The sequence below is a fragment of the Vombatus ursinus genome, unplaced genomic scaffold (genome assembly GCF_900497805.2).
Source record: "Vombatus ursinus unplaced genomic scaffold, bare-nosed wombat genome assembly UNPS02014782.1, whole genome shotgun sequence".
Taxonomy (NCBI): domain Eukaryota; kingdom Metazoa; phylum Chordata; class Mammalia; order Diprotodontia; family Vombatidae; genus Vombatus; species Vombatus ursinus.
This window is the reverse complement of record NW_020954560.1, coordinates 6,276,904-6,298,703: the sequence shown is the minus strand read 5'-3', so window position 1 is coordinate 6,298,703 and position 21,800 is coordinate 6,276,904. Positions and strand designations below refer to the sequence as shown.

General features: G+C 42.9%; 1 protein-coding gene across 1 annotated transcript in view; it reads right to left on the bottom strand.

The window, feature by feature from the left end:
* Positions 1-21,248, bottom strand: part of TSPAN2 (tetraspanin 2) — a 41,026-nt gene extending 19,778 nt beyond the window's left edge. Inside the window, exons 1-2 of the mRNA XM_027866734.1 lie at positions 21,003-21,248; positions 17,676-17,778 (exon numbers count right to left, since the gene is read on the bottom strand). Coding sequence (XP_027722535.1) covers positions 17,676-17,778; positions 21,003-21,248 — 349 coding nt within the window. The remainder of the gene's footprint in view (positions 1-17,675; positions 17,779-21,002) is intronic.
* Between the last annotated feature and the right edge of the window lie 552 nt (positions 21,249-21,800).

Here is a 21,800-nt window from a genome sequence, read left to right as displayed (position 1 = left end):
AGAACAGGTATGCTAATGAATTCTTGGTAGAGTAGCGAACTGCCCATCCATTCTGGAGAATAATTTGGAACTAGGCCTAAAGGACTATAAAACTGGGTATACCCTTTGACCCAGCAATACCGCTACTAGTTTGTATCCCAAAGAGATCAAAGAAAAAGGAAAAAAGACCTATAGGTACAAAAATATTTATAGCAGCTCTTTTTATGGTGGAAAAGAATTGGAAATTGAGGGGATGCTCATCAGTTGGGGGATAGCTGAACAAGTTGTGGCATATGTCTGTGATGGAGTAGTATTAGGCTGTGGGAAATAATGAGGGATCTGGTTTCAGAAAAACATGGCAAGACCTATATGAATGGATACAAAGTGACACGAGAAGACCCAGGAGATCATTGTACGCAGTAACAGCAATGTTGCAATCAACTGCGAAAGGCTTGGCTGCTCTGATCAGTGCAATGATCCAAGGCAATTCTAAAGGACTCATGATGAAAACATGCTATTTATTTCCAGAAAAAGAACTGATGAACTCTGAGTACAAATTGAAATATAATTTTCTCACTTTATTTTTCTTGCTTTTTAAAAATTACATGGCTAATATGGAAATACGTTTTGCATGATTTCACATGTAAAATTGGTATGACACTTCTTGCCTTCTCAGTGGGTTGGGGAGGGGTGGGGAGGAGGGAGAAAATTTGGAATTTAAAATGTAAAAGGAAAAGAATGTTCAAAATAAATAAATAATAAATTTAAAAGAATATAAAAAAAAAAGAACTGGCAAGGACCTTTGAGACCAGTTAGTCCAACTGGCTCTCTTTTTGTGAACGAAGAAACTGAGGCTCAAGTATATGCAAAGTAAGTTATATACAGGAAAAGATAGGAGATAACTAATGGGGGAAGGTACTAGAATTAAGACGAGTTGGGGATGACTTCCTGTGGAACGTAGGATTTTAGTTGGGACTTAAAAGAAGCCAGAGAGGTCAGTTGTCAGAATGGAAGAGGGAGAACATTCCAGGAATGGAATAGTCAGAGAGAATTCATGGAACTGAGGGACGGACGACTCTGACATTTACTCATTTCTTTGGGGCCTCATAATCATGCTGAGACAGGGCAGGGAGTATGTCCATTTTATAGGTGGGAAAACTGAGGTTTACAAAGGTTAAATCACCTACTAGAAAGTCAGAGGTCACGTGAACCCCAAGGTTTTTTCTAACTAGCACAAAAGCTCGGTGATGACAACTTCAAGACATCAATCTCTTTCCTTGCAGAATTTTGCTGCCTTCAGCTAAACTGGCACGTCAAGAGCCTAGTTCTTAATAACTCTTGCCTGGGACTTGCTGATAGCTAAAGCCTGATTTAAATCTTGGAGATGAAGAATTATAAAGCTGGGAGGGACCTCATCTCTTCCGACTCCCTTATGTAGCATCCCTGGCATGTAGTTATGCAGCCCCTCTCAAATATATCCAGTGGCAAATATAGGACTGCTTACCAAAGCTGTTGACAAGCCTTGAGCTTGGGAGAAGTCCAACACTAACACAGTCTGGTGAGCCCCCAAGGAGCGGAGGGCCACTGGGCTGCCTGAAAAGGTGCAAACTGGCCCAATATTGGGATCAGTTGTGAGTGCACTTCCAGCCCTAGTGATATAGGGAGACCTAGTGTCAAAGCAAACAAATATGTTTTTCTCTAATGCAAAATGAGACCAACAGAAACTGCACAACAATGGCTTGGTTGGATAACAGGAATTTTTAAACCTAAGCATTGGACATTACATTAAATTTCTGATAAACTTTCAATTAAATTCCATTATATTCGAATCAGGCCAATATATTTTTCATAGCCAGACTGCCATCCAACATGCTAGCAATCTCTTCCAACTCTGATTTGATCATTTACAGGTTTGATAAGCATGCCGTCTATTCTCTATCTAAGTCACTTAGAACAATGTTAAATAGCACAGATCTCTAGGGTACAGCATTGCTAACACCAGTATTACTCTTTGGGTTCAGCTATTTAACTGTGAAGTACTATCAGCCCACCTATATCCCCTCCACCTTGAGCACAGACCATAAGAAGAGCATGATTTTGTCAAATGCTTTCCAAAAAAACTAGGCAAATGATATTTACAGCATTCCTCTTCACCTACTGGTTTAGTAACTTTGTCAAAATAAATCAAACCGAGTTTGTCTGGCATGATCCATCCATGATAAACCCATGCCAGCTCTTAGGGATCACTGTTCCTTCTTCAGCGTTCAGAAACCATTCTTATAATGATACATTCTTCAATTAGCACCTAACGAGGTTTTTGTTTGTTGTTTAGTCATTTTTTTAGTCTGATTCTTCATGAACCCTTTGTTGGACGATTCTTGGCAAAGATCCTGGAATGGTTTGCCATTTCCTATTCCAGCTCATTTTACAGAAGAGGAAGCTGAGGCAAACAGGGTTAAGTGACTTGCCCAGGGTCATACAGCTAGTAATAAGTGTTTAAGGCTGGATTTGACCTCAAGAAGATGACAACAGGCCCAGCACTCTAGCCAATGCACCACCTAGCTAAAGAGATCAACTTCATTAATCTGGGAAATTCACTTATATGGAACAGACCATTCCCTAATAATGCTGGATAATGTATTCCTGTGTTACTAATCATCATTATAATGATATTTTAGCTTTGAAAAGAAGTGGCCAGAATGAGTCAGGGCCTTTAGAAGAATGAGCAACCACTTTCCCCACTTTGGGGTACACCACCAGGAAGCTCTCTTTAAACACTCCCAGTGACCATCAAAGGCTGGCTGTAGCTTTCTAGATTCAACCCAAAGAGTGTCAGCTTTGGGCTTTGTGCTCTGGGCCTGCCGAGTCGTTCCTGTTTGTGTGGGCAACCTCTTCGTGGAGAAATACTGCTAATATCCTCCAGGTGCAGACATGACTTCATCTCCTAAAGCATGTAATCTTTCTTTATAGCTTCTTGAGGGCTAATGGGGTCACATTGCCATTCTGCACTTACTCTAGAACCCTTAGGACAAGAGTAGTTCCAAAGAAGTTAGAAGGAGTTTAGGCAACTTTCTTTGAGAAACTGCTAAGTCCATTGAAGGGAGAAAAAAAAGTACAGAAGTAAGTGCCTAGGAAGTAAAAAAATGGCCCGATTCATCCCTGCTGCCAGCCCTCCAACCTGCCCCTGCTCCCAAGCTACCAGAAGCTCCCCCCCTAGGTTTGCAACTAGCCCCAAAAATCTCTTAACTAGGTTTTTTGAGGGGAGGCGCATGGACCCCTTTGGCAGTCTAGTGAAATCTATGGATTTCTTCTAAGAATAATGTTTTTAAATGTCTAAGAAAATATACAGTATTACAAAGGAAACCAATTATATTGAAATAATGTAATTTTTCCCCAACCTGGTTCAAGGACCCTCTGGAGATCCAAAATGCTGCCTTTGGGACTTAACAGAGACACACAGAGAATGTGGTTCCCTGCAGAGGAGATCTGATTTAGCAGGAGCCACCTTCCACCAGTCACTGCTCGATTTTGTCAATCTTATCTTTCATTACAGTATGTTCCTTGTTGAATCTTCTTTCCCAGTGGTTCCTTAGAAACTTCTAATCCTTCAATCCTCCTCTAGTCACTGAAGCTGAATACCTATTTGGCATCTTGGTATTTTAGGAAAGGAACACTAAAGAGTTGGTTGATTGATACAGATTAAAAAGAAGTAATGAATGATCCCAGAGAAACATCACTGACTTCTAGGGATAGTTATATTCTCATTCATTCATTCATTCATTCATTCATTCATTCATTCATTCATTCAATGAATGCTTATTAAATACCTACTATAAGCACAGGGCTGTGTGAGGTACAATATTTAAGTAAGGCATCCTTCTGGACATATAAAGTAAAGATGACCTTTTTTTTCAATTACAGTAGTGAAGAGGAAGAGAAAGATAACCTGGTAATTGGAAAAGATAGAAGAGTCTATGGAAGGCCCTTTTTTTCAAGGATAAGGGACACTTGAGCATACTTCAGGCAAATGGGAAGCAGACAGTGGAGGGAGACAGAAAGAAAGAGAAAGAGGGAGGGGGCAAGAAGGAAGAGGGAAAGATAGTGGGGGATAGAGAGAGGGAGACAGAGAGAGATAAAAAGGAGAAAGAGAGAGAGGTGGAGGGAGAGAGAGAAGAAGGGATAGGAATAGGAGAGGGAGAGGAAGAGAGAGAGAGAGAGAGAGAGAGAGAGAGAGAGAGAGAGAGAGAGAGAGAGAGAGAGAGAGAGAGAGAGAGACTAAAGATGTAAGGGAGGACATCTGGAGCAAAGTCCTGGAGGAAGTAGGAAGTAGTGAGCCTAAGGGAACAGGTAAGATGATTAGCCCTAAGCCTAGACTAGAAGGGAAGAAGGTCAGAATTGCCAACTAGATACTGGGAAATTCTGAGGAATGGATGAAAGGAATGGAGAAAAATCACATCAAGTGAGATTCACTTACTAGGAGGCAGAGAGAAAGCCAAATAATCTCTTGATATTCATCTCAACAGTTGATTCCAAGAAGCTATATTTCCTACAATAGCTATTTGAACCCAACCAAGCTCAACTATTTTCACCACATGGCAATGAGATTTTAATGGACTGACTTCATTGCTTTGGAATGCGGTTCTGAAAAATGCTTCATTTGGATGAACCAGCAATCTCCTGTTCCTATAGCACTCAGTGATTTTTCAATATCTAGCCCTGACATTTTAAAGCCCCATTTTACTTCAGAGTCCTTAAGTGGCATCTCAAAGCACTTTTCATTTTGTTGCTAAAAAATAATTACATCTTCTTTTTGAAATGTTATTAGTATTTTAAAAGAAAATTGGTTTTCAGTGGATATGGTTTTTTATATAGTATATATTTACATATGGTTATATTATATATTTACATATAGTGAAATGGGAGGAAAAGGGAACTGGAACTGTTTGGACAATAGATTCCCTTTGACCTCAGTCCTGGAGTGGGGCCTCTGACCACAAGTGTTAGCAAAAGGAGGTATTGGTCTAAGCATCAGAAAATCTGGACTCTGCAGTCTTAGGTTTATCATTAACCCACTGGGTGGTCATGGGAGGCCCTGGACAACTCAAACTTCCTGAACCTCAATTTCCACATCTAAAAAATTGCAATAGAAGGAAGTTGGACCAGACAATCTTCAAGGTCTTTTTCAGTCTGATATTCTGTGATTCTATAGTCATCCAATTTCCTGAACAAAGAAAGACCTGAATCACCATTAGCAGCCTAGTTAGGCACTACTTTGGAAAGGGAAGAATAGATAAGGAAGGACGAATGGAGAATAAAATGGAAAAACAAAAAAGGACCCCCCAGGGTCTCTATGATCACTAAAAAGAGACAAGATGGATACAGGCTCTCCAAAGACCTGTAAGACCTGTGAGATTCAGAGAGGCCCATACCTTATCCATTATATCTAGATAACTGATCACTCGTGATTTTGGCTTGGATTAGAAGATTCATAAGATTTTTCTATTGGAATCAACCTTAGAAATGATTTGGAGAATTTGGAGTTAGAAGACTTCTGTTCTAATCATGGCCCTACTGCCAATTAGCTGCTAGATTTTGAGTAAGTCACTTAAACTCTCAGAGACTTAGTTTTTTCATCCATGAAATGAGAGTGCCAGCTTGATGATTTCTAAACTTCATCTCAGCTCTAAATCCCATGACCCAATTCAGGAATATCTTTTACAGTATCTCTAACAGACAACGATCCAGATCCTTAAATATATTCACTGATGGGGTTCCTGGGCTGTGGGTGTGACCCTGGGTAAATCACTCATTCTCCTTACGCCTCAGTTTTATCCTTTCTTAAATAGGGAAAATAAAAGCATGTATCTCTCAGGTTGGTTGTAAAGATTAAATGAGATAATATCTATTAGGCACTTTGCAAACCTTAAAGTGTTCAGTGTCACTAATTACCATCTCTTAGGGCAGTGGATTTGCTCTGGAGCAACTTTAATTGTTACAAAGTTATTCCTTTTGTTGAGTTTAAATCTATCTCCTCTCAGTCTCTGTCTCCGTTAGATTGTGAACTCTAGACAGAAGAGATTGTTTTTGTCTTTCTTGTATTCCCAGCACTTAGCATTGTACCTTGCACATAGTAGGCACTTAATAAATGCATGTTGATTTGACTTATAACATTTCTCTAGTAGATCCTGGTGGCCTTTTGGAGCAACACTTAAGTCTATCCCCTGAGACCTGCATTCATTTCTTAATTCCACAGGGCTGATTCACCAGGTAAGTGACCAGAGCTCCATTCATCACTGAGCCTCAGTTTCTCATCTATAAAGGATAGATTAGAACTTCCAAACTGTCCTATACCTGTCACTTTAGCCAGTTAGTCAGCCTCAAACCATCCCTGACCCTTGACTGTCCTATCCAGTCATTCAATGAATTCCTGTTGAATATTCACTTGTGACTTCTCTTGTATTGGTCTTAGTTTTTCCACCCAAGCTTGACTTAGACGTTAGCCTCCAACTGGCCGGTCACCCTGCCTTCAGCTCTCCCTGCTCTGATCCATCCCACACAGCTCCAGCCAGATCCATCTTTCTTTCCACTCTTCTTTCACAATGCTCTCCTTCATGGAGTCTATATTCCAGCTAAACTGGACTACTAACTGTTTCCTGATCTCATCCTATCTGATCTGTTCCTATATATTTTTGTACACACCATCCATCATATCTTCCTTTCCACTTACTATCTGCATGACCTTGGGCAAGTCATGATGGGAGACAGTGGAGTACAAGGGATAGAACACTAACTCTGGATTCAAAGGACCTGGGTTCAGATCCTACTTATAATGATCACCATCTGTGTAACCATGAACAAGTCACTTAACTTCCCTGGGGCTAATTTCCTCACCTGTAAAATGAGGAGGTTGGGTTTATGATCACCCGTTAGTGAAATCCTTTTCTTCCTTCAATGTATGGTCCAGGGGTCATTTCCTTTACCAGGCCTCCCTTAATTCTTCAGGTAGAAGAAGTTCCTCCCTCCCTGAATCTCACAGGTCAGCTTGACTTTTCCCCAGCACCTACCTCAGTCTCTTTTATAATGCTTATATAGGTTTAATCCCTTCTAATGGATTCTGAGTTCCTGTATCATTCCTCATTTTCGTAGCCTCAGTACCTTGAACATAGTTGAATTCTTAAACTATTTGTTCTGTCATTTTATTCCCTAGTTCAAAAACCTTTACTGGTTCCACTGGTGACAAAAGTTCCAAACAAACTCTCTGTCACCTGGAATTCAAGGCCCAGCATGATGTGGTTCTGTGCCATCTTATCTCACACCACTCCTGACTAGGGACCCTCCCCTCTAGCCAGACTGGTCTACTAACTCACTGTCATCCAACCACCCTCTTCACATTTCAAGTTTCCATTCATTCTCTTTCCTCTGCCTGGTGTGCTCTCCCCTTCTTCTCTGCCTAGCCAAATACTGCCCATTTTCAAAGCTTAGGATTAGCCCAACTTTTCCTGGTTACCCCAGCCCACAGTGAGCACTCCTTTCTCTGAACTCTCATAACCTTTCTGAGACTCAGGTTCTTCATCTGTAAAATGGGGATAATAACAGCATATAACTTACAGAGTCATTGGGAGGATCAACTGAGAAAAAAATATGTGAAGTGCTCTGTAAATATTTGTTGTTATTGTTGTATCATTGTAATGGTTTCAGTTATGTCTGACTCTTTGTGACCCCATTTGGGGTCGTCTTTGCAAAAATAATGGAGCGGTTTGCTATTTCCTGCTCCAGCTCATTTTACAGATGAGGAACTGAGGCAAACAGGGTTAAGTGACTTGCCCAGGGTCACACATCTGGTAAGTGTCTGAGGCCAGATTTGAACCCAAGAAGATGAGTCTTCCTGACTCCAGGCTCAGTGCTCTACCCACTGCATCACCTAGCCGCCCTATTTGCAAATATTGCCCTTGCAGATATTATACTGCCATATAAAGTTAGACACTGTGATTATTGACATTCCTACTTCTACTACAAGTTGCCCAGTAATCTCATTCTGTTTTTTTCCACAGAACTTAGTTTGGAATGGATCTCAGAGGCCATCCGATGCACCTCATACCTGAAAAGAATCCCTGCTACTGCTTCCATAACAAAGTTATCCAAACTTTGCTCTAAGAATACTCACAGTCTTCCAAAGGTAAGCCATTCCATTTCAGGAAAGCACTCATCATTCCAGTTTTTCTTGACCATAAGATCATAAATCTGTCTCTTTACCCCTTCCATCTAGTTCTCCTAGTTCTTCCCTCTGGGGTTAAAACAGATCAAGCATAATCTTTCTTTCATTGACAATCCCTCAAATACTTGGAAGTCATAATCATGTCTCCCCACCAAATTGTCTCTTCTCTGCCTTTAGTAGTAGCTCCAATTCCTGGATCCCAGCGTGGGTCAACATGCTCTCAAGTCTCCTCACCATTGTGGTCATTCTCCTCTTTATACCTTACAGTTTGTCAATGTCTTTTCTAAAGTATGGGCCCCAATCAATATTCCAAATGTGGTCTTATGGGGATAAAGTACAACCCATGACACTCTTGGGCACTCTTCCTTCTTTCATGTGGCCTATAGTTGCATTAACCACCATGTAAAACTAGCGGTTCATCTGGAGCCTGGAGTTCAAGAAATCCCTCCATTTTTTTCACATGAATTCCTATATAGCAGGCATTTAATAAATGCTTGTTTCACTATTGAGCCACATTTAGTTGATTTTCAACCCTAGTGTAAGATTTCACATTGAAGTGGTGTGGCAGATACATAAATTTCAGGCCTTAGAGGTAGGGAGACCCAAGTTTGGCTCCTGCCTCAGATACTTATTGGATGTGTGACTTCTCTTACCATATCTGTGCCTCAGGTTCCTTATCTGTAAGATGGAGATAATATCACCATTGTGCTGAGATGGGGATAATAGCAAGAGTTGTGAGAATCAAATGAGATAGTATATGCAAAGTGTAAAGCATTCAATACCAGCTATTCTTATTATTATTATCATTGTTACTATTTTTTTTTGCATTCAGAGCACAGTGACTACTTAGCTTGTGACTTACATAGATGCTTAGTAAGTGTTTATTGAGATTGCACATATACAACCTATATCAAATTTCTTACCGTATCAGGGAAGGGGGAAAAGAGGGAGAGAGAAAATTGGGAACTCAAAATTTTAAAAAAATGAATGTTTAAAATTGTCTTTACATGTAATTGGGAAAAATAAAGTATTATTTAAAGATAAATGATGATTGAGTTGAATTTAGCTAAAATTTAAATTTGGTTAAATTTAGTCAAATTTAAATCCTATCAAATTTTGGCTCACTAGATTTGAATTTATCTTAATCAGATTTTATATTCCCTAACTAAATCTGACTCTTGAAGACAGGGTTGATACTTTCTACTTTTTTTGATTTTCACACAGTGCCTAGCCCAGTACTTTACAAATTAGATCCTCAATAAATACTTCATTGACTCACTGCTGTGTTATTATTTTCTAAAATTAGAGTATGGGTTAATAATGCCAAATATCTAGAAGAAAACCCAAAAGACTTTGCCAGTTCCCTGGATATTTCCCAATATCCAGATGGTTAGTGGCACATGGGTGTAGCCTGTGCTTCTTACATATCCCACATATGACCCAACTTTTCAAATAGAGTTTTCTTTAATTTCTTGGGCAATTTCTCTGTAGGGCTCATAGAAAAGTATTTGTTTTTTTAGAACTTCATGTTCTCCTCAATAGTGCAGGAGAAAGTACAGGAGGTAGGCAGACTTTACGAAGCAAACTTCTGAATATAATGACCATCTTATGCTTTTCTATGATAAGCAAACAATCTCTTTTTCCTTCCTGAAGTCCTACCCTAGGGTGGACCCCCTGCCTCTGGGCACAATTGTACTTTCCAAGCATTCAGCCTCAAGGCTCAGTGCTGGAAAATCCTGGCAGTCAGAGTGGAGGGGCCAGCACGTCTGGAACAGAAGAATAGTTCAATGTGATTCCTGGGCACACCCTGGATAAACACTGCTCCCTCAGCCCCATGCTGAGGGCCAGACAGATGGAACACTCAGGAACAGCATGCTCTGGGACTTTGCAAGAACAAACCAAGTCCATAGCTCCACGTTGCTCTGCCCTGACAGAAACAAAGAACCTTCTTGCTTTCTGGTTCAGGATGGACGGAAGGTTAGCGATTTGGTTGATTGTGTGACATCAGGTACCCTACCCCCCTGTCTGGACTAATATTTTGTTTACGTCCTCAAGCCCTGCTCATCCTTCATGGCTCAGGCACAATCCTATTTCTGCTATGAGGCTTTTCCCAAATACTCTAAGGCCCCAACCCTCTCTTGTGCCTCCAAACTCATGGCCGCCTGGGCCCTTTGGCTCTATAATAACAACTCCCAATAAAACACTGGGGACATTCGGAGGATATCTGAATGATTGTTGTTAGTCTTTCATTCTTGAAGAGGTTCACAACATCAGGGAGGTGATGACATGACTTGCAAGTGAATTGCGTTTAAGTGAGGTAGGGCTGTGCAAAGTCACCAGCCTCACTTTATCCTCTGGAGCTACCTGGATCCAGTGGCAAGATATAGATCAGGATGACTAGAGATGGCCCAGGATGCAGTGAGGGACCTTGGCCTTTTGAAGCTAAGGTCTTTAACAGGTCTCAGTTTGACTGAGGCAATGCTCATTCAGTGATTAAGACTAGCTAAGAATGAGGCAGAGAATGGACCCTTTACCTAGTCAAAATAAAAAAAATATATATACACACACACATATATACATATACATATATATGTATATAAAAAAAAGAAAAAGAAGAAATCAATTTGGGAGGGGAAGACTGTCGGCCTTCTGGCCAAAATGGAAACAATCGCTATTTACATTCACTCTGAGCCAATCAGGACCCAAACAATGACTAGGTGGGGCTAGACCTGGAACCTATTGTTGGCCAATCTATAAGAGCCAGAGTGATTTGGGTTTAAGGCATGGTCCTTAATAAAAAAAGTTTCTGAGATCAAATTTACACTCCTTTGGGCAGAGCACCGGCAGGCAAGGGTATGATACTCTATGTGGACAGAGGTGTAAGAGAACCATTGTTAAGTACTTCCAAGGTTCCCAAGGGGAGAGGCATTAGGCTTAGGATCATAGGATTCAGAGCTGGAAGGAGCCTCAAAGACCACCTAGGCCCACCGTTTCATTTTACAGATGAGGAAACTGAGGGTAGGGGATTAAGTGACTTGTCTAAGGTCACCAAAGTAGTTCCAGAGGAAGAATTTGAACCCAGATCTCCCAACTCCAGAACCAGTGTTCTTTCTTTCTCCATTGTACTCTAGTACCCTTTTCTTATTGTTTGTCACCAGAGGGTAGAAACAGGAACAATGATGAGAAGCTGTACTGAGGCAAGATTTAGGCTGAATTCAAGGAGAGACGAACAATGAGAGTGATTCAGAAGTGTGAGGAAATGGGGTCTCCGACAAGTGGAGGGTTTCACAAAGCTGACCCTTCCCAGACGGTGAGATCTGGGTTCCCGGGTTCCTGTTCAGGTCTGCTTGGACTGCTATGTGGCTGCCAAGGTCCCATCCCACTCTGGGATTCTGGGACTGAGTCTATGGGAACCACATTAAAGGGGACCCCTAGCTCCCTAAGAAAGCAGGGAACTACTTGTTCTGCTGCTAGCTGTGCTGCCAGGCAGGCAACATTTAGACTATAAAAACTTCAATTAGAACTTTACGGAGACTCTCCAACCTTTAGAGCACTCATTTGGACTCCTCTTCTTCGTCCTTTCTTGCTCCAAAGCATTGTCAGTTCCCACCAGACAGTCTGGGTGCAGGGAAACTGCCCACGCATGGACCTCTGTGTCAGGTGTCATGGGATACTGGGCTGTCCCTTCCACAGCCTCAAGCCTCTTCCCAGCAGTTTATGGCAGCCCCAGGGAGAAAGAGAAACTGGAAATCTAGAGTGCCACCTATCTCCTTCCTTCCGTTTTAATTTCTCTGGAAACTTGAAGGGCTAAGGGCCAGGGCAGGGCTGAGTGGAGGGGGAGAGAGGGTCCCTTGGGACTGTCTGGGGCGGTAGGTGGTTGTATTTTACTTGTGTTCCCAGCATTTAACAAAGTGTCTCGTACATCATAGATGTTTAATAAAATGCTTGTTGATTGATTAATATATTTATCTTGATCTGTGATACAGTGGAAAGAACAATGTCTCTGGAACCAGAAGACTGGGGTTCAAAGCAAGCTCTGATACCTACTCTCTGTGTGACCTTTGGCAAGGAACCTTAGGCCTCAGTTTCCTCATTTGTAACACAAAGGGGTTGGACTAGATGTCCTCTCAGGTCCATTCCAGATATAGATCTAATGATCCCGTAATTTATGTTCCTAACAACCCTGGGAGAGAGAGATGCCTCATCCCCACTTTTCTCTTAACCAAGCCTGTGATTTCATAGTTTAGCAATCTCCCAGTAAAGACACCCCCCCCCCCCCTCACTTCCATCAGTAAGATCCTTGGGGGCAGGGACTGTCTTTTTCCTCTTTTTGTATCCCTAGCACTTAGTACAGTGCCTGGCACATAGTAGGTGCTTAATAAATGTTTATTGATTGATAAATAATTGTTTGATAAATAAATGTTTATTGATTGATTGTTCAGCAATTTATAATAGTCTTGGAGAGTTTCACTTGGAAAAGTGAAATATCCAGGGTCCCATAGTTAGTATGCATTAGAAATAAGGGTGAGCACAGGTCTTCCTGATTCTGAGGCCAGCTTTCTATCTCTTATGCCACACTGCCTCGATATTCCCACTTTACAGATGAGGGAACTGAAACTCAAAGAGGTAGTGACTTGCCTATGGGCACACAGTAACTAAATGTCAGAGGTGAGCTTTGAACCGAGTTACCTCCTGACTCCAACTCCAGGGCTCTTCCTGCTATACCACACTGAAGCAGTTGGAATTAAGGGTTGAGAACCGCTGGTACAAATCTTTCCTGATCATTAGTCTCTCTTACATATTGCACTTATTTGTGTACCTGTCCAGTCCTCCAATTAGGCTATAAACTATTGAAGGCAGGCAATGTATTGTCTTCTTAAGTCTCTCTATCCTCGGTGCCCTGCCTGCATGCTCTGTTTTTCTGTCACCACTTAGAGTTGGCTTTGCCAAAAATGATAGGGGAGGCAGTTGTGGGAGCTTTCTAACGGAGGGGTGGGCCTACCTGCATGGGGCTGGACACATGGGCAGCTAGGTTACTGCCTGAAGAAGAAGCTGAGTTCAAATCTGGCCTCGCACACTTATTAGCTGTGTGACCCTAGGTAAGTCACTTAACCTCTGTTTGCCTCAGTGTCCTCAACTGTAAAATGGGGATAATGACAGCACCTGCCTTCCAGTGTTATTATGAGGATCTAATGAGATAATATTTTGTAAGCTCTTAGCACAGAGCCTAGTACATTAATAAAGTATTGCATAAATGTTAGCTATTATATAAACTATATAATAAATGTATAAAAAATATAATAACCTATATTATATATGCAGATGTCCTCACAACCAAGTGCAGCAAATTGAGACATTTCTTTGTCTAGCTCAAAGACCCAATGCCTTGTTACTTGCACGGGTACCAAATGAGGGGCTGCAGGATGAACCAGATGTAAAAGCACTATTTCTCAAGTCAGAGGACCTGAGTCCAAATACTGGCTCTGACACTTACTACGTATGTTACTGTGGACAGTTCTCTTAACATCTCTGGCCTCAGTTTCCTTATCTGCAAAATGAGGGGCTTGGACCAGATGGCTTTAAAGTCCCTTCCAACTTTACAGCTGTGACTCTATGACTATATCACAATCTGAACCCCGAGCCTTGTCTCTCACCGGTCTTCTCAGACCTTGTGATTTTGGTGCATCTACTTCAGATCATGGCTCCCATCTCTGGCCCTTTCAGCTTCAAAACTAGTCACGGCTCTTGATCCTGTCCTGTTCCCACCGAGATACTGCTGCCTAAGAAGACAGGTAACTCCCTCCCTATCTCTCTCTCCCCACTAACCCAACCCATTCTCTCAAAACTGAGGAAGCTTCAGTCCATCAGCCCCATAGACCCTGATCAACCACGAAGGCTCCAGACCAAGCCTTACCCAGGTTGGGGCAAGTGGAACTGCATGGCTTTGCCCACCGTCATGGGAATGTTGAATGACATTGAATCCAACTGGAGAGAGGCATCAGGAAAGCATCCCTGGTGCCTGCTAGCACTATCCAGAAGTCCCTCACTGAAGAAACTTCAGACAAAAGGCTCTCTTAAGCCTGAGGAAGTGAGATCCTGACAAAGCCGAGGGCCGGCCTCATAAGAGAGGGCTCTTTTGGCAGAGGACTTGAAGGGAATTCTCCCCTGAGGACCCTTGGTGAGGATGGCTGGAGTTTGGTGAGGTCCCAGGGCACCATCCTGTGGCTCACTGAAGGGTATAGTTCTGCCTGTGAGTCACTTGGTCCACTCACTCAGATGGCCACCTCCCCTGCCCCATATCTTCAGAAAGCTCCCTCATTGGTCACTGCCAAGCAACTAGATGCTCTCCTATACCCTTGACTTAAAATAACCGTGCAGATGGGGTGTGGCACCCAAAATGAGGGCGAGAGAAAAAGTATTTTCTAACCCTCAGCTGGACTGCTCTTATCGAAGAGCCCTTTAGAAAACCAGATGAGAACATGTGAGAAGTCCATCCCATAGACTGGAGCCAAATGAGGTTAGAGACGCTTTGGTAGAGGAGGCAGCATTCAGAAAATAATTAAAAAATATGGTCAGTCACTTACTGATAAATATCTGACTACTAATGACTCCTACAGGAAAATGGTTATGGCCACAGCCCCACCAGTAACCCTTTCCCTAGAGCAGCAATGGGATGGAAGGAAGAGAACATTGAACGTGGGAGGCAGGGGGACCTAGGTTTGAATCCTAGCTCTGGCATTTATCAGCTGAGGGATCCTGAGACAGTTACTGGTTGAGCCTCAGTTTCCTCATCTGTAAAGTAATAAGATTTAGAGCTGGAAAGGATCACAGACTCTCAGGTCTAGAGGAGACCTCCAGGACTACCTCAAATGACAGCTGAACAAGAATCCACTCTCCATAGAGTAGTCATCCAGCTTTTGCTTGAAGACCACCAGTGAGAAGGAACTTGCTACCTCCCAAGGCAACTCAGTCCACTCTGGGATGGCTGTAATTGTTAGGAGTTATCACTTTCTTCCATTGCTCCTAATTCTGCTCGCTCCCCCTTAGAATGTAAGCTCTTTCCCAGTCGGGATTGTTTCCTTCTTTGGACTTGTATCCTCAGCATCCAGCCCAGTGCTCCCTAAAGGCATGTTGCCTGATTGTAGCTAAGGAGACCAAGTCTAATCCCTCCTGTTTCATACTCAGCCATCAGGTCCCGCCCCAAGTGACAGGATCAAAGACTTGAAGTTGGAAGGGGCTTCAGAGGCCATCTGGTTCAAGTCTTCCTTTTTATAGATGGAGAAACTGAGGCCATAGAGGTTAAATGACTTACAAGGTCATAAGATCATAGATGAAAAACTAGAAGAAACCTCAGGGGTCAGAAAATCAAAGATTATAATAATACTTTTTAAAAAATAGGTAGCATTTACATACAGTAATGTTTACTATGTGCTAGTGATGCTTTTATATATCTATACAGCGCTTGCTATGTACTGAGTATTTTACAATTATTATTTCATTTGATTCTTGCAACAGCCCTGGGAGGTAGGCGCTATTATTACTCCCATTTTACAGATAAGGAAACTGAAGCAAATGGCAGTTAAATGACTTGTCCAGAGTCACACAGCTAATAAGTGTCTGAGTACACAGTCTCCTCTGTGCGCTATGGCACCCCCAAGCTGTCTATGGAGGTGGAAAGGACCTAAGAGGTCCTCTAGTCCTATACCCTCATTTTTCAGATAAGGAAACTGAGGCCTAGGGCTGTCCAAAGTCACAGGTACTTGAACCCAGGTCCTGTAATTCAGAAGCCAATGCTCTTTCCATTATACACTGCAACCTTTCACCCAGGGGGCCAGATATCCTCTCAAAAATAACCTGCTGTAAAACTCCCATTTTACAGAGTAGGAAGCTAAGGCCCAGATAAGGAAAGCACTTGCTGAGATCATAGTACTGTTCATTTCTAGCCAAAATATTTAAAAAAGAGTTTACTAATGGTAATTTACATTTATATAGCATTTTCACATCTATACAATGCTTTCTGCCTGAGGTAGTATTATCTCCACTTTACAGATGGAAAAAGTGAGGTTTTGAGCAGCTTATTTGCCTATTATGACCTAGCTAGCAGTGTAAGGCAGAATTTGAACCTGGCTTCTCCTGACTTTGAATCCAGAGTTCTCTCCACCCTGCTCCATCATACAAAGTCTTGACTGTCCCAGCCTCAGATGGACTGACTAGTAACTTGGTTAACTTAACAAGATAGCTTTCCCTCTCAAGCCTGGGAGCAGAAAGGGTTTTTCTCATGTCAATATGATTCCTTGATTCACTTCCTTGGAGAAAAAGAAACCCCCCCTCGATTGGTAGAATGTGACAGAGAGGCAGCTAGATATCGCCATAATACAAAGAACACTGGGTCTGGAGTCAGGAAGATCTGAGTTCAAATCCTACCTCAGACTAGCTGTGTGACCCTGGGCAAGTCTCTTAACTTGTTTGCTTCAGTTTCCTCAACTGTAAAATGGGGATAATAACAGCACCTAACTCCCAGGGTTGTAGGACTCAAGTGAGATAATATTTGCAAGGTACCTGACACATTGTAGGCACCATATAAATGTGAGTTATTAGTATTACAAAGACAAGACTTTACCTTTGACCGTATCTTGTCATAATTTAGATCGACTAAGCTGAGGGAATTATTGATGATGCTGTTGGGACCCTGAACAAGTTGCTTAGACTCTCTAGGTCTCAGATTCCTGGCCTATAAAAGAAGGGAATTCAAAGAGATATGTTCTAAGGTTTCTGCTAGTTCCAAGGCCATATGACTCCCTGACTTTGGAAAAGCAGCCTAGGCAAATATATCCCCAGGATGTCAGGCCATTGGGCAGTTTCTGAGGGCTCGGGTCACTGCTGGCTCTTCACCCCTCTTCCTGCCCTCTTCCTCAGAAATTAACATGGAAATGACTTCAGAGAAGAGGCATCAATCCCATTGGCTTTGCCACTGCACCCTAAGGAGTAGGGGGCTTGGTGAGGGTAGGGACTGGGGGGGTGGCTTTCCTTCTGACTTGGGGGCTGACTTCTCCTATATGTACTATCTCCTCCATTAGAATGGGAGCTTCTCATGAGCAGACATTTGTATACCCAATGCTTTGCACACAGTAAGTGCTTAATAAATGTTCATTTATTTGTTCTCCCTTTCCCCTCCTGGAAGAGTACAAGAATTGCAAGTGGTGGAATGGAAACAGTACCCGACTGGCAGTCAGCAGACACAGGTTCACACACCCTGACCATGGAAAAGCATGTCCTACAACTTCTCTGATCCTCCATTTCTTAATCTTTAAAATGGGAATAACGATACTTTTCCATTGCCTACTTTGCAGGGTTGGTGTGAGAAAAGAGCTCTGTGAATTCATTTTTGTTATTATTAATCCTCCCACCTTCCCCATTCCCTCTCCCCCGCCCCCACCATTATCTACACTGAGCTAGGTTTAGGGAATCTGAATTCACTTACCCATGTAGAAATACTCAGGGGTTTTACCCTCCGAAGATAAGTCCTTTACTATGCCTCCAAACCGAAGCCACAGGCCAAAAGCAATGACGGCAGATCCTGCCAACTGAAGATAAACAAGACCGTTAGCATTAGCTCCAGCAGGTGGTGAAGGCAGTTAACGGTGCCGCCTGTGTCATGGAACATCCAAAAATGGATGGGAAAGCCAAGAACATCATCACGACCAAAATCCATAACACCGACCAGCGTTCACCATTGGGCTTCAATGTTGACGAAGTGCTTTCCATACATTATCTTGTTTGATCTTCACGGAAGAAAGGTGCTATTTTTATCCCGATTTTGCAGAGGAGGAAAATGAAGCAAACAGAAGTTATGTGACTTACCCAGAGTCACACAGCTAGTAAATAACTGAGGCCAGATTTAAAATCAAGGTCTTCCTGACTCCAGGTCCAGTGTTCTATTCACTGCATCACCTAGCTGCCTCCTAACAGAGGTTGAAAGACTTACTTAGGGTCACACAGCTTATAAGTGTCTGAGGCCGGATTTGAACTCGGGTTGTACGATGATAACAGCTCACATTACTAGAGAGCACTTTACAAGATTTACAAAGTGCCTTCTGCACAACAACTCTTCAAGGTACGCAGTGCAGGTGTTATTATCATACCCATTTTATAAAACTCACCAAACAAGTTGCTGAAGACTCCACAGCCAGGATTCAAACCCAGCTCTCTTGAGTCCAAATTCAGTTGCTCCATTACCATGTTGCACATAGAATGTGAAAACTTCTTTTTTTGTTTTTCATTAGGAATTATTTGGGGCAGCTAGGTGACACAGTGGATAGAGCACCAGGCCTGGAGTCAGGAAGACTCATCTTTATGAGTTCATATCTGGTCTCAAATACCTTCTAGCTGTGTGACCCTGGCCAAGTCACTTTACCCTGTGTGCCTCAGTTTCCTCACCTGTAAAATGAGCTGGAGAAGGAAATGGCAAACCACTCCAGTGTCTTTGCCAAGAAAATCCCAAATGGGGTCAGGAAGAGTCAGACACGACGGAACAACAACAGGGATTATTTTCCCCTTTTTCTCAAGTCTGCTACATTGCTGGCACCTAGAGCTTGGCAGGAGGCTTCTCAAATAGACATGAGTCGTTTGTCATGTGGACCCACTCATCAACACCATGCAGTAAGAAATGTCAGTAGACACTTTCAGAGCCGTAGGGTCACACTGAGAGAAATTATCCTCCAAACCCTGTGATGCGGAGATGGAAGGGGGTGGGGGGGAAGATTCACTTTTCTAAACTAGAAGAAAACAAATCCACAAGATAGCCAACCCACACCTTCTGAGTCTGTAGTCCCCAATTCGAAAGTTTCCTCAGACGTAGCCCATTCCCCTTTCGTCCCCTACACTCTCTCTGCCCCCAGCTACTGCCTACTACACTAACTAGTGGTGATGTTGCAGGCAGGGAGATGCCCCAGGTTTATTTTTTTTGGTTGCTATTTTGAGTTTCCATGGAAAGTGAGAAAGGAAAAAATAATTTTCTGAAAAAAAAAAAAAAAGGTCTCGTTTATGTGCCGTGTGGCCTGAAGGAGAGTCTGAATTGCTGGCCCGAGCAAAACCTGGGCCGACTGTGCAGCTGCTAGAGTAATCACTTCGCTTCCTTTCTTTCACCAGTCTGAAGCCTTCTGTAAGGCTAAGTTTTAGAAGCTAAAGCTGAAAGTCTTCTTGCCCCTGTAGGACTTGCCTCTCCAGGACTCCAGGATGTGAAGACTGGCCGGTGGCCTCGTGGATGCTAGAAGGCATGCCCTGTCCTCCAACAGCCTGCTTGAATTTCAATGAACCCATCAATTAACAGAAATTTATTGGGTCCCTACTGTGTGCAAGATTCAGCGGAAAAGCTTCCCAGATGAATAAAATGCTACCTCTCCCTAAGGTCAGAATTCAAACCTTGCAGCACACCCACATAAGGTGAACTATTTGCAAAATCTCCTTCTCTCAAACATTCATAAACACATATACTTTCTTTAATAGTGCTTTTCCCAATTACACGTAAAGATAGTTTTCAACATTCATTTTTGTAAAATTTTGAGTTCCAAATTTTTCTCCCTCCCTCCCCTCCCCTCTCCCCAAGACAGCAAACAATCTGATATAGGTTATATATGGGTTACACATGTACAATCATGTTAAACATATTTCCACATTAGTCAACACATACACTTTCTCTCTTTCAAACATATATGAACACATACATACATATGTTCTCCCTCTCCTCTCCTCTCCCCTCCCTCCCTCCTCCTCCTTCCCTCTTTCTCCCTCTCTTTCCCTCTCCCTCCTTCTCTCTTCTTCTCTCCTCCCTCATTCCTATCTCTCTTTCTTTCTCTCCTCTCATCCCTCCCTCCCTCCTCTCTCTCTTTCTCTCTCTCTCTCTCTCTGATCTTTCTGAAATATAGGCTATTTATATAGATTCAGGAGGTGCCTGGCCTACATTGAGTAGAAGTAGGAGTGGATTTCAGCTCAGTGTAAGGGGGTGGAGGGAAACCTTCCTATAACCGTAGTAACAACCTGACCTGTCCCAAATGAAATCGGCCTTCTCAGGAAGTAATGGGTTCTCCCTCACCAGAGGCCCTCAGGCAAAGGCTGGATGGATTATCCACTCTCAGGGGGGTTGCAGAGGACCTTCCTGCCTGGTTTGACTGCATTTCCTCTGACGTTTTTTTCCATTTTTGGAGTTCTGAGATCTTTGAGGTCTTCTACCATGTCGGCACCGTCCTCCTTCCCTTTTTCTTCCTCCTCCTCATTTCCCTCCCCCGGGCCAACCTCAAATCTAAGAAGGTGGCCTAAGAAAAGAAAAGTAATGTTGTTCTAGCAAGGAGAAGAAAAGTGAGAATGGCCAGATTAGGAGGAGAGCCCTAGCCCCAGGCCCAGCCCCAGCCATTGGACTCTTCAGCACTTAGCAAAAGGCTAACTGGATAATGAATATGATGCATAGCCTGCTTTTTAATATGATTTTTGTGCTTGATAGAATTTGATTTAAGGCATGGCATGGCGTCTTCATTTTCAGTCCATGAAAAGAGAGGAAAGAACTGAGCTGGACAGAGCCGGGTTTGGAAGGAGGCAGTAATGGTATTGTGGGTTTTCCCCAGGTAAACAGAGGGTTTATCCCCAAGGTCTGTACCCTCCCTGGCCAGGACAGCAGGCGACATCTATGGCCTCTATAAGGAAAAACCTCATGGCCAAAACCAACATATTTTAGCCTGTGGGATTATTTTAGGGAATGACAAAGTTTCAAAAATACAACGCAGAACTGCTGTTGATAGAGTACCCACGTCCAAACCCGAACTGCGGAGAACCCTGAAGAGGAGGAGGAGGAGGGGGAGGAGTGGGAGGGGGAGGAAGTGACGAGTGAGGGAGATTCCCCCCGCGGGGCCACATTTTTGGAATCTCTGTACACAAACCCTAATTTATAGCTGTCTGGGATGATTCCACCCAGACGGAACACATTTGTCCACTCTGGCACTGATGTATTCGATGCAGAGTGGAAAATCAGAAGAGGGGTTGCGGTTGAAGGCCACCAGGCCATGACGGGAGCTCTGCTCTCCCTCACCCACCCCCTGAAACCGCAAGGATATCCTCCAGGGTCAAGGGAATGGTGGCTGGAATGAATTTCATCACTGCATGACAGAAAGGAACTGGCTTATTGGCGTGACTGCTCACCAGAGTGCACATGGATGCCTTGGGCTGTCCTGACCAGGCCCTTTTAAACTTGTGGCAAGGCACAGCGCTGGTGTTCCTTTGACCAGTACAGTCTTATACTCATGTAGTCATTTTAAGTGCTGGGCTTGGAGTCAGGAAGACGTGGGCTCAAATTCGGCCTCAGATACTTCCTAGCTGTGTGACCCTGGGCAAGTCACTTAATCCTATTTGCCTCAGTTTCCTCATCTATAAAATGAGCTGGAGAAGGAAATGGCAAACCACTCCATCATCTCTGCCAAGAACACTCCAAATGGGGTCATGAAGAGTCAGGCATGACTGAAATGACTGAACAACAACAACAAAATCATTCTGATAACTTGGCTTCCGAATTTTTTTATATATTCTTATAGAAGTTGCTAGGTGGCACAGTAGGCCTAAG